This window comes from Strix uralensis, chromosome Z, assembly GCF_047716275.1.
Source record: "Strix uralensis isolate ZFMK-TIS-50842 chromosome Z, bStrUra1, whole genome shotgun sequence".
NCBI classification, from domain to species: domain Eukaryota; kingdom Metazoa; phylum Chordata; class Aves; order Strigiformes; family Strigidae; genus Strix; species Strix uralensis.
In genome coordinates, this window is record NC_134012.1 from 67,468,315 (window position 1) to 67,481,529 (window position 13,215).

At 38.2% G+C, this 13,215-nt stretch overlaps 1 protein-coding gene across 5 annotated transcripts in view; it reads left to right on the forward strand.

Moving 5' to 3' along the window:
- SLC44A1 (solute carrier family 44 member 1) overlaps positions 1-13,215 on the forward strand; it is a 76,227-nt gene that overhangs the window by 13,574 nt on the left and 49,438 nt on the right. For 3 of the 5 annotated variants that reach the window (XM_074856800.1, XM_074856801.1, XM_074856805.1), the window contains exons 2-3: positions 7,356-7,445; positions 9,872-10,014. In XM_074856800.1, coding sequence (XP_074712901.1) covers positions 7,356-7,445; positions 9,872-10,014 — 233 coding nt within the window. Of the gene's footprint in view, positions 1-2,972; positions 2,993-6,243; positions 6,395-7,355; positions 7,446-9,871; positions 10,015-13,215 lie in introns of those variants that run through there. The other 2 variants (XM_074856803.1, XM_074856802.1) reach the window with 2 other exon arrangements.

Below are 13,215 nucleotides of genomic sequence, written 5' to 3' on the forward strand. Positions count from 1 at the left end.
GGTTCCTCTTTTTCATATGTGGTATGCTTCATGGTAAAGGCCAGCATGTGATTGGGACTGTTCTTTAGCTTGTGAAGATAGGTAAAATAAGTAAGGAATCAGCTCCTTAAATGGTCATTAGGAAACACTGACAAATGTTTCAAGAACTGTCTTTTTTGGCAGTGTGGGGATGTTTCAATAGCATGTGAATCATACTTTTAAACTTACCCTGCAGGACAACTTCTCAACTGTATGACTTCCTGGTAGCAACCTCTTTAACCTGGCTTGCCTGTTTCCCAAGGAGAACTCAAGAGTGGACTATGCCTTACATGTCATTTTGTGGTGTGTACAGTGTTGCAAATGGACTGACCAGTTCTGAAGCATTGAACTTGCACTGTAGGTGTAAAATGACTGTATTATATATTCACTGTGCTATTGGAATAAACTGAATGCTATTCATACAATCAGCTGAATCTCTGACACTTTTGTCAGAACCAGCCTTCATTCTGGAAAGATAGGTTCTTCAGGACTCAGTGGCAGTTTCCCACAAAAGATATTGGTCAGGATGAGTATCCTTTTTTTGCCTCTAAGGACTGCTTATTAATGCTGTGTGCACACTGTGGCTGTTTGTCTCCTATGTAGATAGATAGCTACACAGTGATTTCTGAATTCCTTGATTTACATATACAAACAGCAGTCATTTCTGTTTACTCTCCTGTATTGAGCTACAGTCACATGTACTCTGAATCACGATGTTAATCAAGTTGATAAAACAACACAGAATTGAAAGGGGACAGAGTTAGATGAATGTGGTTCTTAGGATGTGGTTTTATAACAAATTATATTAAACTGCCATATCAGTAATAATATCCCTGAGAATTTTTAAAAGTACAATAAAAACTATCCTTTCATTTAAAAACAAAAAAACCCTAAAATACTTGCAACCCAGAATTTTCAGTATCTTCTTATCATTATTGAAACTGGTTAGAAATTATAACAATGACTGTTCCAAGTTTTTCTACAGTGACTCTCTGCAGAACAAAAAACCTAAATTAATTAAAGGTATTAAAAAAGTTAACTTGTATAATCCTTATGTAGTAATTTAAACTGCTGGTAATTTAGATTTGAAAAAAAAATCTCAGGCACAGATCATACACATTTCATTGCTTCGGGAAACTATTTGTTGTTCTCCCCCTCCCCAATAACTCTTAAAAATCATTGATCCAATTTAGCTAACTTGTCAGTGATTGCTAATTTAGCAGTGATAGTTGATTGAAAGGTTCTATTGCATTCCTGTGAGCTTATTGAAAGACTGAGGTCAAACCATTGTCACAGAGAAAGGGGCGGTAACAAAAGCTGAGTTATTCTTAAATATCAGAAAACCTAAATGAGAAGAAAAAAAAAAAACAGAAATTGTTCCCACTGCATGAAGAACTATGATCAGAACTTTATCTTTGTTAGATATCAGAGGACCTGATTGTGCTGTGCAGAAAGACCAGAGGAAATCATTCTTAGCTAGTTCCATGGCTTCTAGAGCTATTGATTCGGTTTTTAGCTAGGTTCTGTGCTTAAAAAACAAAATAAACCTATGTCCCACTGAAAAGAATAGTCACAGACACCATTTTGAGGTGTTCAAACAGGAGTTCAGATATTCATGCTAGTGTTTGTAATTGACAGCCTAACAAAACAGGTCTGTGAAAGGAGATGCATCTTAAAATTTTCTTAAATTTTGTAAATGATCTTAGGAAATCTTTATAAAGGATGTGCAGTTGCTGTCATGAATGAGATATTAAAAACTTGGAAGGTGGATGTAATACAGAAGGGAGACTAAGGACCAGAAGTCGTTAAAAATTCAGCGTGCATTGGGGAGGGGAGAGTAGTGGATGGATTTATTTTGTCAATTTATCCAGTCTTTAAGAAAAGGTCAAATAATGAACGAATGTAAATGGTGAAAGCAGTGGTGAAGCTTCTGTACACTAAGTCTGTGTCTGGCAGTACTGTAACCCACCAGTTAAACCTACAGAAGTTTTAGAAGTAGTAAGTGGTCTGAAAAGTCACACCCTTAAAGCATGGTATGAGCTGCTGAGGGGGGAATGGGCTGAATGCTGAAGTACTTGAGTATTCTAGGGTCTGAAAAAACTTTGTAAATCTAGGCCTGATTGTTTAGACGGATGAGTCAAAATGCCATGTTTTGTATTCAGTATTCAATAGAAAAAAACCTGGCCATTTCTAAGTGTAGAAAATACGAAAGCTTATTCTCAATACCTGCAAATGGAAAACTGGATGTTTTGCAGCATCTTTGTCTTGTGTTAGAAACAGGTTGAAAGAAAAAAACAAACTAAACCAAAAGAATTTATTGCTTGTTAGGAGGGAATGTCAAAATTATTTGTGCACGTCTCTGTTTAAAAACTGTTTCAACTTTTCTGTCTCATTTTCTGTTATTTTTGAAGTGGAACTGATTGAAACTTAAATGCCGAAGTAGAAGAATATTGGGTCACTATGTTTCATCTGCAAGTAAGATTTTACTAACATTACTTACAAGGAGGGGTAATGTGATGGTTTAGCCCCTGCCGGGGTCTGAGACCACGCGGCCGCTACCCCTCCCCCACAAAGGGAGTGAAATACAAAGCCCCAAGACTGAAATAAGGAAAGGTTTAATACAACAGTGCAATAGCAACACAACCAACAACAACAATAACAATAACAGTAATAGTGATAGCAATGAACAGAGCAAAATAGCTACCAAATACAGCAGTTTGAAGCACGATGTACAAAACCACGAGTGCCCCGCGCTCCGCGCCAGGAAAATGTGACCTGCCAGGATGTGACGTCCGCATGGTATCTGAATAACCCGGCTAGAGCTCCCCCCCACTGCTGGGGAAACTTAACCCTATCCTGGTTAAACCAGGACAGGTAATGAGCAATTTGTCCTGAATGTGGACCTTCCAGGAGTTTGGAGCACCTGCACTTGGAAGCCTTCTCTTGAGCCAGAACAGCACAGCTCATGTAACTGGTATCTCATGAAGTTTAATTCGGTTTGGCTTTGTTGGCTGTGGACATTGCTTTAAAATTTTGTCTTCTCTTTGCTTTCTTAACACTGTGTATGGTAGTTAGATTAGCAGTTTGCAAGACTGCTCTTCCTCATGACTATTAAGTCTTCCTATAGGATTTTGATGGGACATCCTTTGTCCGAGGTGACTTCTGAGACTTGTTTTGGGGTGAAAAATATGAGGGTTGTATTAGTTTATTCTGGTTTGGTTTTATTTTTTGCTCTTAACTACCCGAATGAAGCCATGACTGTATCCTTATAACCTGTGTGTTCATATGCAAATTGGAATAGTCCTATACTCTTCAGTTGCTATCTTAAACTCACTGGCTGAAGTAAAGCCTAGAGTCTAACCTCTCCCTGCATCTCCTTTTCATCCAGTGGATGTTAGTGAGGCCAATTACTCACTGGGTTCTCTTTAATTCATCCCATCTTCCTCAGCAGTAGCTTCATTTTTTTCTTCCTGAAACATACAATCTGATCACCACAAGATTTTAGGATTTCTTTCTCTGCCTTTCTCATGATGTTGCAACATCCTCTGTTGATGGCAAATTCTGTCTTTGCTGCTTACCCACAGCTTGATTATCCATACATATAATACTGCAGATGTTCTTTACTTGGCTTCTTGCTTCAGTCACATCACTCCCAAATTGTACATTGCCCGAGACATTTTGTGTTTAAAACAATTCCCTGTAACTCCTTGCATCTGTAGCCTCCTGCTGATGTGCCGTATTTTTACACTTTTTTTTGCTCTTATGCTCTGGTGGGGCAGGTGAGGGCTTGTGTGGTAGTATCCAGTACAGCTATTGCACTTCACAGTGAAAGTGGTAACCATTGGTTTTGTGCTATGCTGATACCTGTAAGGTAGTATATTACAGGATGTGGAAGAGACATAAATTCAGACCTGCTGTTTGGTGCTGCAAAGGTATATTTTGGAAGTGGCAGGGAGAAAGACAGGGGCGGGGGGGGGGTGTTTTCTTTGTTTATTCTGAAGGGATTGGATGCAACTAATACCAAGAAAATAGCCCCTTTTTATTTTTGTGTTTACATACAAGTAGTTTCTGTCTTGGACCATGTAGTAGTTCTGAATTCAACTAGAAGAGCCAACAGCTAATGTTTTGGCATTCTTCACGCTTCTCTTCTGCAAGAGAAAGCCTAACTTTAAACATCCAACTTTCTAGGTGTGGAATTAAGATGTGATTATAAAATCGTGCTGCAGCCAACAGTTCTGATTTGTTTTTGAGAATCATTGAGTTTGCTAAGTCTTCTGCAAAATGGACAGATGTAAACTTCTGAACACACTTATTTGGGTTCTTGAGTAACTCTTAAAAAATCAACACAAAAGAGCTGTTATGGGCAGGAAAAGTGTTCCCAACCTGCAAGTTTGTCTTGGAGAGACAGGCTCTTTTGCGTGCTTCCACTCTTGACTGATAGTGCTGCTGTGCTGATAGATTCTCTGTGCTGTCATAACAATGCACAGGTAGTCCTGTGCTTTGTTAATGACAAGAATATCCATAGAGAGCATAGCATAAATTATGAAAACACTGTTTTAAGAGAAAACTTAAAATGAATCAAATAATTTCCAAAAATATTCTCTTTCCTCTAGGTTATCTAGCTTTCTTGCATCAGCAAATACTGAAGTCTCTTAATCTGTATGGAGGAAAGGCTGAAATCTGTAGAAGTGGTGATTTAGGATTACAGGCAAAGCATGTCTGCTAAAATTTTATGGTGCTTCAGTTACAACGGAGACAAAGCATAGTTTCCAGACTGCAGAACAAACAACGTTTGTTAGACCTTATGTTGGCCATAGATCAGCAATTTGTGTTGCCCAAGCATGAGTATCACTGTCTAAGGTTGTAGAGTGGACAAGGAGTGGTGAGCAGTCACTGGAGAGACATAGACACCAACATCAAAGATGAGGATGAAGGACTGTAAAGCTATGGAAAAAGATTTAGTGGGAATCCAGAATACAAGGAAACAACTGAAAAGGAAACAGCAGATAGATAATGGCAGCTAGCTTGGGTTGTAGCAAGGTCTGGAGACAGGCTACTGGAGAAGGGTGTTGTTCTAAAGATGTATAATTTCATACCATGTTAGTTTGCTAGGTGGGAGGTTGGTAAGTATCTAGTGCCTTTTGAGTTGCTTCCAAGCATACTTTTTGTTTAAAGTACCTTCCTCTTTTTTTAAATTATGTTTTGGAGCTGAGTAAAAATTGTGGACACAGAATGAATTCCTCATGTGTAACCTTCTAACTATGTGCTACAACATGGCATTTAAAGTTTCTTTTTGACATACAGATTGCAGTCCACTGAGTAAATAAAATGGATTACTTATGGTAACTGTGACTAGTCAGACAACCTAAATCTGCCAGAGCCATTCTAGAAGATGTGGCTTTTAAAAATCCTATTAAAAGATTTTGTTTGCAGATGGTACAGAGAGGATTAAAAAAACCCAACAAAACAAACAAACCACACTATGTGATGCATCTTACTGCTTCTTCTTTTGTGAAGGGCATCTTACTCGTAAGGTGCAGCTATAGCTGAAATTTATCTCTACTGTTTGTAAAGAAAAGTAAATAGCTAAAGAATCCAGAGTTCTTGGAGTGGATTTAGGAGTAGGAAGCATGAAGTTTACATATTTTATGCAATTATTATTATGCTAATTATAACAATATAAATGACACAATCTTGTTGCAAATGTTAAGTTTGAATAGTGTGTTAAAGTGTGAACCACCAAGATCAGAAGACAGTTTTGTTGAATGAGTGTAGTAGTGCATAATGTGACCTTTTAGCAGCTCTCACTAATGATTGAGTACAGTAAGAAGTTTGACTGTTCAGAACTCAGAGTGAATTTGCACAGTTTGAATTAAAAATATAAATATAACATCTGCAAGTGGAACTTCCTTAATACAAGACTGCAGAAGCAGCATGGAATGCCCTGATGCTAAGCCAGACTACTTAGAAAACTTTTCTTTTTGAAACATGGTGCATGCAGGATTTAATTTATATTGTACTGAGTTTGTAGTTTTCTAATGGTAGTATTTGAAAAGGTTGCTTTGTGCTTGTGAATTAGCAGAAACCAAAGTCATAAATACCAAAACAACACCTTGCTAATATCACATGAGTTACATGCTATAGCTTTTTTTGGTAAAAATCTGCAAAAACATACTGGAGATAAAAGCTGTTGACATTTCATCCAACCATTCTGTTTTAATTCAGTACTGACATTTGCTATCTTGTCAACAAAGTGTTGAAGACACTTCAGAGTCTTGAGAGAAAAAAGAAAGTAAAAATTTGAATAGGTTACTACTTGTGCTGTCTCTGAAGAGAGCTGTTCTGTATTCTCCCTGTATCAGTCTTTCTTCCTCAGGTATGAAAACAGTGTGTGCATTTTTTGAGTCTTAGTAGACATATGTGAACAGTTAGTATTTGGGAACTAATTGAAAAAGCTTGTCTGTGTAACTGTATTTTTAAAAGTACATATAATTAATATTTTTGTTATGATAAATTCTGATACGGTGGTTAGTTTTGTGCTATAGCCAATGCTCATTCTTTTCTTAAAAAACATTTTGCCTAGATGGCAAATGACTGTTTTTAACAGACTTTAATTACCTTAGCAGTGTATACACCTGTGAAATTTTACCTCATGAGCAGTAAACTATTTGAATTGCTTACAGCTGCCTCTTTATACTTTGCAATAGAGCTGCCATCATTGAGTATTTCAACCTTTAAGTACATGGCTTTCCTTTCTGGCACCTGGGCAATACCAACTAGGGATTTCTTTGCTGAAATGTTAAGCTCAGGTGTCTTTTGGTGGGTAGAGAACTGTTCCTTTAACAGCAATTTATTACCTCCTTTCTATGTGCACTTTACTTGTGAAACCTGCCAATAGTGTTTTAAAACTTAGGAGCTGTTGAAAAGGTTAATCTTTTATCCTCTTAGAAAGCAGGTTACTGGAAGGTAGCTGTGGAAGACTGCAATAGCAGATATTGTTGACTGTATGCCATTAGCTTCTCTTTTCTGTTAATAAAAAAATAAATGAAAATAACCTGTTTTGTGGATAAATACCTGTAAATTCCTGTGCAAATTACCTGTTTTCTGGATAAATAATTCTTTGTCAATCTAGCTTTCAGTGGAGGCACTTCTTTGAAGTGTCTTTCATGAGCCTTACTCAAGTTTTTTCACCAAGCTGCTTCAGCTATGTTGGGAGTTTAAAGATAACTCCTGCTGTATGTTAATGTCCTGAAAAATAATTTTCTGCCTTTTTCTATTATGAGCAGAAGACAATTTTAGAAAGTGTTGTTAACCTCATCTCTCTCTTCTCACACAAGAGCTCCAAGCGAGAGTGGAAGCCTCTGGAGGACCACAGTTGCACAGATGTACCATGGCTGCTCTTATTCATCCTCTTCTGCGTAGGAATGGTGAGTAAAAAAAGGATTCTGAAGAGTTAAGAGTTTGAATTCATTAGGAAGAAGTTTTAAGACCTTCAGTAACTCACTGGGTAAGGTCAGGGTATACTGGCATGGCAACCGTCACCTGTAGAACAGAATTGGGTGGGTATTAAAGGTCTTTGGTGGGGATCCATGATTTATTGTTTGTGCCAATTGTTGCTCCAGCTCCTCTTCCCCTGATACTCCAGTTTCATTTTTAAGTTATTTTCAGCATGGTGAGGTATCACTGGATTCATACTCCTTATGGGACTGTGGATGTCCCAGAAATAATAGCTTTGAGTCTGGCAAACCATTCTGTGAATCACAGTAGACTTTTTGCTCATAAACAAAGATTTGGAATATTAAACCATTGACTTTTTTTTTTCTTGGATGCTTAGTAGAAGCACCTACTATTAACAACCATATTAGTAATGGTAAGATCTTCCTTTCCAAGTTATCCCAGCTTTGTCCTGTGTGATGAAACCATCACCTTTTTCAAGACTCACAACACTGTGCACTTTATATTAAAAAACCCAAACCTCCAAAAGCTGCAGATCAGTGAAAACTAGAAATACACTTCTTTTCATCTTGTTTTGTTTCATGGACCTACGTATGCTGTTCTTCCTGAACAGAATGTCTGTCACTGTCTTGTACTGCTGTGTTGCAAGCAGTAGCCCTTAGGAGTTTGGGACTTCTGTGCTGTCAGCTCTCTTTTCCACTGTCCCTTGTTCTCTGGTCTTTGGAATTACTCCACTGAAAAATTTCTTTTTCTTTCCCCAAAGTGTTTATCATTGGCTGTGCTTCAACAACAAAGATGATAGTGTTTTGTTTAAATCATACGGATCATGTATGATTTAAACACTGTAATGTGAATATCTTGAAATTGTAAAAAGCACAGTACTGAAACAAGCACCTCTTTTTTTTTTTTTTTGTGGTTGTCTTACTACCTTTGTTGATGTTCCCTGCTTACTCAGTCTGTATGTACCTCTTCCCCAATTATAAATTAGTCTGCTGTGTGTGAGTGTCCCATATTTTCCTGTCTAAGCAATATGATATACAGAGCAGTTATCCTATTGGGTCAGATGCCCTGTTAGTAGTTCTAGGTGACTTCACTTGAAGGGTCAGGTACTGTGATGGGTCAGGAGGACGTAGCTGCACTGTTGTAAATTAGCTTAGATAGGGAAGAATTGCATGATTTCCCTTACCCTGTCTGTAGGGAAAAAATTACTGAACCAGCCAAGAACCTGAGTACTGTTGTATGTGTCATTTACAGAATAGTAAGGGATCTGAGAAGTTGAAAGTGAGTGCTGGAAATCAGCTTTAATTATTACTTGTGATATCCTTTTGCTTATTTTGCCCTTGTTTTCACTTTGAGTATTAAGACTATAAGTGCATTAGTGCATGGGCAAGAGAAAGATAATGACCAGCTTGCTGTCTGGAATTTCTCTATAGAGTTAGCATGTCCGTAAGAAAAGGTCACTCTTCTGTATCTTCAGACCTTTAAAACCACCCACAAATTAACTGTTCCATTACGACTTCATTACCTGTTGTCATCATCTCATGTGATCCTGTTGCTGCTATCTGTTGCATTTGTCTCAGCTGGTAATTCTGTTTCCCCTTCTCAAACCTTCACTTGCCTCATCTGTAAAAACAGTTCATTGATGGAGTGAGCTGATGGTTCACTTCTGCCTGTCAGTGGTGTTGCTAGAAAGCTAATGATTCTTTTGGACAAGTCTCCTGTTCGCATAATCACTGCCTTGATACTGATTTTGCTAGTGAAATATCTCTGAAAGTTCACAGCAAGACCTGCCTGACATTGGGTATTTTCCACATTACTCTGAGCCATTTTGCATTCTCTTGCTCTGTGTCTTGTTTCTTTCCTGCATTGGAACCCAGCATCTGGAACCATAGTGGCCTTGACCTGGTCACTTTCTTTAGAGGATTTTCTTAAAAGGAACTTACGTCAGAAAAGCCTCTTCATTCTAGCTTATCTTTGAAAGCACATAATTTGAAGGAAAAAAAAAAATCTTAAAGCAAGAAGATCTGGACTGTCTGGAATCCTCTAAGATGCATGCTAACCCTTGACAACTCCAGCTTGGCTTGTAGCTCTCCTTCACTACCTGCCCTTGGCCTCCCTTCTGATTCATGCACCACTTGCTGACAGTAGGAGTCTCAAAAAAACACCTACAAGATTCTTAACTATGCTTGGATAATATGCATGTGTTAGATGTCTGAATCCTCTTTTGGCTTGCATTCAATTTTATAATTGCACAACAGTTCTCTATGGATGGTCCTTGTCTTTCCTTTTTCAGTCTGAAAGAATTTTTAAAGAACCTCTGCTTAGAAACAAATGAATTGAAGTGACTTTTCCCAGCTGTCAGAGTATTACTAAACTGTGGGGTTTTTTTCTCCTCCAGGGTTTTATCTGTGGCTTTTCAATAGCTACAGGAGCAGCTGCAAGACTGCTTTCAGGATATGACAGTTATGGAAATATTTGTGGACAGAAAAATGTCAAGGTGGAGGGAATAGTCAACAGTGGTCTGGACCTCACACACAAGAAGTGAGTATGTGATTCAGTTGCTTCATTCAGTAAACCAGGAAAGGCAAAACCTTTCTTCCTTTGAGAGTGGTTTTCAGTAAAATGGGAAAAGAGATATGCTGATTCCTACTTGTCCTTCTCCACTCTTCTCACCTAGAGAACAACAATCTTTTATAATAACCAGCAACAGTACTTGGAGAGTATATGTTGACAGATGTGCAAGCAGTATGAGTACAGCTAAGACATTGAGGAATTTCCCTTTCTTAGCATCATCTTCATGTAGGAGATAGTATCAGGCCTCTGAAGAATCTTGTTTGTTAGAGTTTTAGATATGACAAGTATTCTCAGATTTGGGAGCAGACCTTTGATATCTATGTAGGCATGGTTTGCTTTTGATATTCTACGCTCAGTTTCTGCCACGGAGTTTAGGAGGATATGGGATATATCCAACACATTAAAATGAGACTTTAAAATTTAAATTGTAAGCAGAATATACGTAAGTGGCTTGTGGAGAAAATGCACAAAACTTTTAAGCAGCATGCAGCTCTTGTTAAGCAGTGTCATGTTAAAATACATACTTACAGATCAGAACCAGCGCAGATATTTCCTATCTATTGTGCAGAAAAGCATCATACTGCAATAGCAGTATTGGAGCTGAGTAACAAGAATTCTGAACTCTCAGGTTGAAAACCTGTGAACATCTGTTGAGGTCTGTCTGCCAGTCAGTGCTCAGAGTGCATCTGTACAACTTGGGTGACTTTAGAAAATAAATTATTTAGTCTAACCTTAGAACTGTGGTATTAATTGACAAAAAAAAGATGTTTCCTTCACTGTTGATTACTTCAAAGAACTAAAAAGTCTTTCATTTCTGAGTATGGTAGCCTTTTACTTCACACTTTACTTTCAGACTGACAAAAAATCCATAATTTGCATGTATTATTTTGGAAGGATTCTTTCCTAAAATCTGCTTATTTTGAGTTGCTATACTGTTAGATTTCTGAATATCTGATTTAAGATTTAATGTGGCTAGGTAGTGTGTTGCTAGAAGAATCTGAGTTAAATAAAATAGCCTGAAACATTTACAGATTTCTTCTGTCAAAAGAATAATTTCTTAATCTAATCACAGCTTCCGGGAGGCTTGAAAGGCTTAAAACTTATGCAGCATGATTTTTCTACTTTTTTATATAAATATTTTAGCGCTTTCTAAAATCAGATGTATTCAGTCCAAAATTGTCATTCTTGTGAGATGTCCTGGTTTAACCAGGATAGGGTTAAGTTTCCCCAGCAGTGGGGGGGAGCTCTAGCCGGGTTATTCAGATACCATGCGGACGTCATGTCCTGGCGCGAATCGCGGGAAGAATCGGTGATCGTGTGGGTTGGCGCAGCCGGTTCTCTCACTGCTGTATCGGTATATACTTTGGTCTGTTCATTGTTATCACTATTACTGTTATTGTTGTTGTTTGCTGCATTGCTGTTGCACTGCTGTATTAAACCTCTCCTTATCTCAGTCTCGGGGCTTTGTATTTCACTCCCTTTGTGGGGGAGGGGCAGCGGCCATGTGGTCTCAGACCCCGGCAGGGGCTAAACCATCACATGAGAGAAAATACAAATTTTAAAATTATAATTTTAAAACTTACCTTTAGAAATAAATGGTGTCTGAGTTTGTGTGAAGGTGAAGAAACTCAGACAGCTTATTGAAATGTAACAATTAATAGTGTAATAGTCTCCTACATGTGACAGAAATGAGGCCATCATGAGGAGAAACATTACCACTGCTAAATGATTTCCCCTTGTAAAGCCAGGATCGAAAGACAGCAAATAAAAATGGAGGCTATTTTTAACAGATTTAATAGGCAGAGCCCGTTGCTTGTCAAAGTCTTAATAAGGTTCAAAAAGATTGTGTTTTTCTAATACAGGCGTCATGGCTTGAGGCATGACCTAAGGAAATGAATGGATACCCTCATATGGGATATCATCTCTATTTGGTGAAACAAGAGAGAAAAACTTCTACCAAGGCAGATTATTCTGTAACTGTTCACAGTGAAGTGCCTGGTATAGTCCAGGGTACCCACCTTTGGAAGAGGCCAGTTCTTACATAAGCGAGTGATCCTTCCCGCTTTCACACTCTATAGCTTTTTTAATTTGCTTGGCAATTTTTCATAACCAACTATCTGCTCTGCATCTGTCTCTAGCACATGGAGGTCCTGCAGTGTCTGAGGTGCAGTCCATGGGAGTATTCATGCTATTTTATTGAAGTACTTTTAGGACAGACTGTAAAAATAAACTCTTCTTCCTGCCTGTACATTTCAGTTTGTGTAGAGAAAGAAAGGACTTTAAGGTCTGGTAATATGAAGTTATTCTTATTTCATTCTGCTTGGAGGGTAATTCTGTCTTCATTTCCCAGTCCAAGGCAGAAAAGCTAAATCATCTGTAAAAATAACATTTTCTTCCTTGTAAATTGCAGCAACCAATAGGCACTGTAATGAGGAAGTGAAATGGATGTGGTCTGTGTGGATATGGAAATCTGGGTGGTAAGGGTGAAGAGCAGAGTTCTTTCAGGGATATGATTTGATCCATGTGCATCAGATACGCTGAAACCAGTGAGGCGAAGGGGAATTTTAAAGCCTGGTCTCATCAACAGTGAATCAGGCATCTTTTTACAAAAAAAATACAGTACAGGTTTAATAGGCTGTGCTTTAGAGTCAGACACAGGATTATAGTTAGCCCTGGCAGTGAATTCTCATTAAACCTATCTGTTTCAAACAAGCTCCTTGCTTTTCAAGTTCTGGCAGTTATAAGGGGGTTAAAAAATGACCTTTTGTTTGCAAATACCATGGCAGCCAAATAGAAGTCTGTGAAATGCTAGTTCAGTCTGATTTTTTTGATCACCAGTATGTAGCTGCTTGGACAGAATTCAGTTTGTACTGTTCACTCCAGTGTGAGATGTGCATGTGCCACTATAGAGAAGAGTTAGAGTGGCATTCCACCTTAATAAATGCCTTTGACTCAGGGAAATGGTTGGGGTTTAGGCAGTGGGAAAACCCAGGAAGAGTTTGCAGCAGGCATACAGAGAATTTGGTTGAGTGAAACTGTGTATACCCTACCCATAATTTGTTTAGAGTGAGTGTGATCACTTAATTAACTTCTCCATTATTGTGATAAGATACTTCTAGATCACAGCAAACAGTTCTGTAAAGTACTCATTTGTAAAAAGAGGTGCCT